Here is a 7,332-nt window from a genome sequence, read left to right as displayed (position 1 = left end):
CCATTCACCATAATAATGTTTCAGTTGTGAACGCCCCCGTTCACCATTGATAAAGCTATATCTGATTTTAGGATATTTTCACAACAACCTCAAATATGGGAAAGAGCAATAGTATAGAAGCCATAAATTAAATTAAAGATGGCATAGGCCTACTGTGCTTTCAGGAAGAGTTGGGAAACAGACTATCAGGTCTCTAGTGAGACAAATGATACCCTTTGAAGGCAAAAAATTAAGAGAAAAAAAACCTGGTGACACATAATACAAAAGTCTCTCTTTTTTGGCCATTTGCGAGAGAGAAATGTGGTATCCGATTGAAGACAAGACCGTTTTGTCTGTCGTCTGAGTGCTGAAGATTGTGGGGGCAATGCAAACACGTGCAGATGCGATGGCAAACAGAGATGGAGAGAGCTGATGGCCTGATGATTGTTTACTGACGATAGACGTATGACCAGCTTGACTGTGGATGGTGGAAAACAAAGATATTCCTATTCTTCATTTCTCATCTCTCCAGTTTCACTGGTTCAAAGATGATCCACAGACGAAAAAGCGAAACAGTAGAAGATCCTATATCAAAACTCTGGAGAAAAGACTGATGACAGAAAACAACTAGACTTTGTGATGTCGAAATATAATTGCATTTAGAAAATATTTCTTAAGATATAAACTGGTAGCAGTCTCTACAGTCTTTGTTTACATAACGGACCGATGTCTTTGAAGGCCGTTTTCAAGCCGGTCTTGACAGTAGTAAATGAGTCTATTGTTCTGTGATCCCTTACGCTTCACATACATGTGTGATCCTGTATTGCAATATGGAAAGTTCCTCCAGAGAACCATGAGGGTTCTCTGTACCCGATTACTCAGGTTTCATGTGTAAAACCCAAGTAATGTCCCCCCCCCCCCACCCTGTTTTCTTTTTATAGGCACAAATTTCCCCCCCCCCCCAACTTCTACAGTGTTGTGTCTTAGTGATGTGCTGGCAACAAATAAATCAGGAGTCTGTTTATAGGACTTAAGAACAAAATAAATTCACGTTCTGGCTCTGTGAGAGACGCCATGTATCCCATGAGCCTCCTCACTCCAGGTCCCCTTCTACTTCCTCTGCTGTTTCAGAGTTTTCCTGTGGAGGGAGGGGCCACTCCGCCTCCTCTTCCGGCTCCTCCCCTTCCACCAGCTCCTCTTTGCTCCCTGGCTCCTCCTCTTCCTCGTGGGTGGCCAGGATTGGCTCAGCTACATTGTTTAAGCGCGCAGACTCCGCCCCCTGGCCTTGTTTCTGAGCCTCTTCCGCGATCACCTTCTTCCACATCTCGTGGTTCTCCATCAGGTGCTGGGTGATCTGACAGAACGCTTTCCTCCTCTTCTTGGGGGTCGGTTTTTCTAGGAGGTTTCAAAAGAAAAGATGATGAGTCACAAAGCAACTGTCAGTCAACCAACTGTCAGTCAACTGGACAGCAAACAGGATTTGAAACATCTACAAAACGGTGTGCAGTGTGGGTTTTTTTTTCAGTTCCACTTACGCGACGCTTCAGAGCTGGTAGATGCATCCTCCTCTGGCGTGTCCTCTTCCTCCTCCTCCTCTTCCTCCACCTCATTCTCCGCCATGTCTGCCTCTCCACCTTTGGGAGAGGGCTCCACCCAGCGCCCGGGTATGAGGGCGGCCGAGTCGTAGGAGTTGCAGAGCGGCCCCACGATGTGCGTGATGAAGGACTCCTGGAGCTTGGCCAGCTGGGGCGCTGAGCGGTCCATGAAGGGGCTGATAGGAAGGCCCAGGCTGGACTCCTCGTCCCCCTGTGACAGGAGAAACACAGGAGGTGAGGAACGTGTGAAGCACACGCCAGCAGCGTTCACACACCTGGCTGACCAAGCGCAGGAGACCATGTCGACAGAAAGGTCATTCAGCCAGACTGACATCCAGATTTGCACGTGACACTTTTGATGAATGGTTATATCAATAAGTAGGTGTCCTGACGGAATTACATTTGTAGTTCCACTGTTGTGTAGTGATAAGTCCTTGTGTACACATTCTGGACACAAACCTACAATGCTGGCAGTGTGAACTGTCTTGTTGGTTTGTTCCAGACCTCCTACACATTCCATGCACTACTTGGATTTTTAAAAAAAAGTCTGCTTATTTTAATAGAAATACGAAAGGTACATTTGCACAATGCAATAATTCTGATGCAACATGCGGTTCATGTTCAAATGAACTGTTGCTTATGTAACCTCCCACCTCTTCCTGTACATTGGCACACACACACACACACACACACACACATTGTACACACGGCACCCTTAGATTTGCTGCTTTGGAGTTGGAGTTTGTGCGTGTGTGTGTGTGCGCTTGTCTACATCGTCTGAACTGGATGTACGCAGACGGCAACTGCGGCAAGGTCCCCCGTTGTCACGGCAACAAGCCTGCCATGTGTCAGAGTATGTTCCATAGCGTGTGTGTGTGTGTGTGAGCAGCACACAGGCAGGTGCTTCTCCATCAAGGCACAAAGGAAACGTGAACAGGTAGGACGGCTTCTGGGGTTCGATAGGAGGAGGGGGGGGAGGGGGGGGGGGCTACAAGGGTTCAAACAGCATTTACATTTACATTCAGCCACCTGACTCCCAGACGTCTCATTGCCAGACGTCTCTCCTGTAACTCCCACAGCACACGGCTAATTGGTATGGGCGCCCGGGCCTGGGCTTGTAGTGGAGGTGTTTTTTCAATGGCTGTCAAAGCTGGTTAGTGTTTGTGTTTTATCATGAAACTCTTTTTAATTAATGACACACCACTCCAGTTTCACACATTACAGTGTGTTTCCCCCTAAGGCGGGAAAACTCACATTCACGTGGACTACGATACGTGTTCTTGGCGGAGGCTGTTTGTGTTTTCCTTCAAAGAGTGTGTTTTTGCGTGTCTGTGTTTTGGCAGAGCCCACACAGTGGCTCCAAGGTTAACAGGCTCTCAGGCTGCCTGTGTTTCAGCTGTGTGCCTGAATGGCAGAGCTAGTTTCTTGGGTGTCCTGCTAGCGTCACACTGGCCCATTGTTATTCAAGAGCCCTTGCTGTTGCTAGGCTCCTCAGCATCCCTCTCCTGAGACGGAGACCAACTGGGCTGGGCTGCATGGAGCTGGGGCTAAGGCTAGGGCTAGTCTGGGCTGGGGCTAAGGCTAGGGCTAGTCTGGGCTGGGTCTAAGGCTAGGGCTAGTCTGGGCTGGGGCTAAGGCTAGGGCTAGTCTGGGCTGGGGCTAAGGCTAGGGCTAGTCTGGGCTGGGGCTAAGGCTAGGGCTAGTCTGGGCTGGGGCTAAGGCTAGGGCTAGTCTGGGCTGGGGCTAAGGCTAGGGCTAGTCTGGGCTGGGGCTAAGGCTAGGGCTAGTCTGGGCTGGGTCTAGTCTGGGCTAGTCTGGGCTAGGGTTGGGGCTAGGTTGTGCTTGGGCTAGGTTGTGCTGTGCTACCAGGGACTAGGTATAGGTAATGAACAAATAGTGTATCCGTGGAAAGGCAATATGGTGTGTTGTATTTGGCATTGGTTACAATTTAAATCCATTATAGCACAAAGAATCAATACATTTAATAATATTCACATTTATAATAGTTACATGAAGGCTCACCAAATACCAATTACAGACAGTTGCAGTCAAAAGATGAGAAAAACAACCATGTTTGTGCTCCCGTCAACACGAATAGACCTTGATCTTCTCTACACAGTACAGCACACAATCTAACCTCGAAACATGGAGCCCCAGTGTTTCAGTGGTTGCTGATTGGTTGAGTTCACAGGGATTGGGGACCAATCCCTGAGGGGACCCCTGAGGGGACCAATCCCTGATTGGGGACCAATCCCTGCCTTGCTCCTGCACACATTCAGACTGCATGTAAACTGCGTGTGGACACATGGAACAACCAGATAATGCTGCTTTAATGAAATCTCACATGGTGGAAATTTCACATGTAGGATGGCCGACAGTAAAAAGCCTATAATGGGAGGCTGATTGGTCACGCCAGACCTTATGCATATTCCTTATCAAGGGATCATACAACATACAACGCATCACGTGCCCCCTGGCACGTCACCGTGACATTCGGAGAGCTATCTCTGGCTGAGTAATTGGATGGTGCAATGGCATTACAATCTCAATATGTCAGGTTAGATTGAATGAAAAATGAAGAAAGAGGAAAAAATGCTTTAGGTCAGATGCAGACAGGAGTTGGTAAGACTAGGTGGTAGATACAGGGGACTAGGTGGTAGATACAGGGGACTAGGTGGTAGATACAGGGGACTAGGTGGTAGATACAGGGACTAGGTGGTAGATACAGGGGACTAGGTGGTAGATACAGGGGACTAGGTGGTAGATACAGGGGACTAGGTGGTAGATACAGGGGACTAGGTGGTAGATACAAGGGACTAGGTGGTAGATACAGGGGACTAGGTGGTAGATACAGGGGACTAGGTGGTAGATACAGGGGACTAGTTGGTAGATACAGGGGACTAGGTGGTAGATACAGGGGACTAGGTGGTAGATACAGGGGACTAGGTGGTAGATACAGGGGACTAGGTGGTAGATACAGGGACTAGGTGGTAGATACAGGGGACTAGGTGGTAGATACAGGGGACTAGATGGTAGATACAGGGGACTAGGTGGTAGATACAGGGGACTAGGTGGTAGATACAGGGGACTAGGTGGTAGATACAGGGGACTAGATGGTAGATACAGGGGACTAGGTGGTAGATACAGGGGACTAGGTGGTAGATACAGGGGACTAGGTGGTAGATTCAGGGGACTAGGTGGTAGATACAGGGGACTAGGTGGTAGATTCAGGGGACTAGGTGGTAGATACAGGGGACTAGGTGGTAGATACAGGGGACTAGGTGGTAGATACAGGGGACTAGGTGGTAGATACAGGGGACTAGGTGGTAGATACAGGGGACTAGTTGGTAGATACAGGGGACTAGGTGGTAGATACAGGGGACTAGTTGGTAGATACAGGGGACTAGGTGGTAGATACAGGGGACTAGGTGGTAGATACAGGGACTAGGTGGTAGATACAGGGGACTAGGTGGTAGATACAAGGGACTAGGTGGTAGATACAGGGGACTAGGTGGTAGATACAGGGGACTAGGTGGTAGATACAGGGGACTAGGTGGTAGATTCAGGGGACTAGGTGGTAGATACAGGGGACTAGGTGGTAGATTCAGGGGACTAGGTGGTAGATACAGGGGACTAGGTGGTAGATACAGGGGACTAGGTGGTAGATACAGGGGACTAGGTGGTAGATACAGGGGACTAGGTGGTAGATACAGGGGACTAGTTGGTAGATACAGGGGACTAGGTGGTAGATACAGGGGACTAGTTGGTAGATACAGGGGACTAGGTGGTAGATTCAGGGGACTAGGTGGTAGATACAGGGACTAGGTGGTAGATACAGGGGACTAGGTGGTAGATACAAGGGACTAGGTGGTAGATACAGGGGACTAGGTGGTAGATACAGGGGACTAGGTGGTAGATACAGGGGACTAGGTGGTAGATACAGGGGACTAGATGGTAGATACAGGGGACTAGGTGGTAGATACAGGGGACTAGGTGGTAGATTCAGGGGACTAGGTGGTAGATACAGGGGACTAGGTGGTAGATTCAGGGGACTAGGTGGTAGATACAGGGGACTAGGTGGTAGATTCAGGGGACTAGGTGGTAGATTCAGGGGACTAGGTGGTAGATACAGGGGACTAGGTGGTAGATTCAGGGGACTAGGTGGTAGATACAGGGGACTAGGTGGTAGATTCAGGGGACTAGGTGGTAGATACAGGGGACTATGTGGTAGATACAGGGGACTAGGTGGTAGATACAGGGGACTAGGTGGTAGATACAGGGGACTAGATGGTAGATACAGGGGACTAGGTGGTAGATACAGGGGACTAGGTGGTAGATACAGGGGACTAGGTGGTAGATTCAGGGGACTAGGTGGTAGATTCAGGGGACTAGGTGGTAGATACAGGGGACTAGGTGGTAGATACAGGGGACTAGGTGGTAGATACAGGGGACTAGGTGGTAGATACAGGGGACTAGTTGGTAGATACAGGGGACTAGGTGGTAGATACAGGGGACTAGGTGGTAGATACAGGGGACTAGGTGGTAGATACAGGGGACTAGGTGGTAGATTCAGGGGACTAGGTGGTAGATTCAGGGGACTAGGTGGTAGATAAAGGGGACTAGGTGGTAGATACAGGGGACTAGGTGGTAGATTCAGGGGACTAGGTGGTAGATACAGGGGACTAGATGGTAGATACAGGGGACTAGGTGGTAGATACAGGGGACTAGGTGGTAGATACAGGGGACTAGGTGGTAGATACAGGGGACTAGGTGGTAGATACAGGGGACTAGGTGGTAGATACAGGGGACTAGGTGGTAGATACAGGGGACTAGGTGGTAGATTCAGGGGACTAGGTGGTAGATACAGGGGACTAGGTGGTAGATTCAGGGGACTAGGTGGTAGATTCAGGGGACTAGTTGGTAGATACAGGGGGACTAGGTGGTAGATACAGGGGACTAGGTGGTAGATTCAGGGGACTAGGTGGTAGATACAGGGGACTAGGTGGTAGATACAGGGGATTAGGTGGTAGATTCAGGGGACTAGGTGGTAGATTCAGGGGACTAGGTGGTAGATACAGGGGACTAGGTGGTAGATTCAGGGGACTAGGTGGTAGATTCAGGGGACTAGGTGGTAGATACAGGGGACTAGGTGGTAGATACAGGGGACTAGGTGGTAGATTCAGGGGACTAGGTGGTAGATACGTACTCTTAAGACATGCTTACAATCACTGTTTCTCCATTCACGTGACTTTAAAAAACAAATATACTGACAATCTGCAATTTTCTTTGGAGTTTCCTTACTCCAACCTGTGTGTGTGTGTGTGTGCGCGCAAGTGTGTGTGTGTGTGTGTGTGTGTGTGTGCAGAACACTACTCCATCTACATGGTTTTGTACAAATGAGATGCATAAGTTCATATCTCTCGTTTGGTTCACAAACTTTGACAGCAAGGGCAGCCGTGCGATTCACGCGCTGCCGTCCAAACAGACTGGTCTCACCTGTTCGTAGAACTCATTGACAATGCCCTCCGTCCACTGCAAGTGGAGATCCTTGCACTTCAGGGGCCCGTTGATGTCCGCTAGTTTGATGCACATCTGACAAACCAGCAGTCTGTCGTTCTCATTGGACCAATCTATGCCTGTAGCTGGGTCTTCCCCGACCTAGGGTGGAAAATACATCATCGTATAGACTGTTGTCTGCTACATCGTCATCATGTTGTCGTGCTTGTGCATGTGACTTCGAAAGTAAAGTGACTGCTGG

General features: G+C 49.3%; 1 protein-coding gene across 3 annotated transcripts in view; it reads right to left on the bottom strand.

Moving 5' to 3' along the window:
• Positions 1 to 984: 984 nt before the first annotated feature.
• Positions 985 to 7,332, bottom strand: part of pde3a (phosphodiesterase 3A, cGMP-inhibited) — a 72,017-nt gene continuing 65,669 nt past the window's right edge. For all 3 annotated transcript variants that reach the window (XM_084672608.1, XM_084672606.1, XM_084672607.1), the window contains 3 exons: positions 7,071 to 7,232; positions 1,515 to 1,785; positions 985 to 1,374 (listed from right to left, as the gene is read on the bottom strand). In XM_084672608.1, the coding sequence (XP_084528734.1) occupies positions 1,073 to 1,374; positions 1,515 to 1,785; positions 7,071 to 7,232 (735 nt within the window). In that variant the 3' untranslated portion in view covers positions 985 to 1,072. The remainder of the gene's footprint in view (positions 1,375 to 1,514; positions 1,786 to 7,070; positions 7,233 to 7,332) is intronic.

Source organism: Hypomesus nipponensis, chromosome 14, assembly GCF_054491055.1.
Source record: "Hypomesus nipponensis isolate SF chromosome 14, ASM5449105v1, whole genome shotgun sequence".
Taxonomy (NCBI): domain Eukaryota; kingdom Metazoa; phylum Chordata; class Actinopteri; order Osmeriformes; family Osmeridae; genus Hypomesus; species Hypomesus nipponensis.
This window is presented reverse-complemented; position numbering and strand designations above follow the sequence as displayed.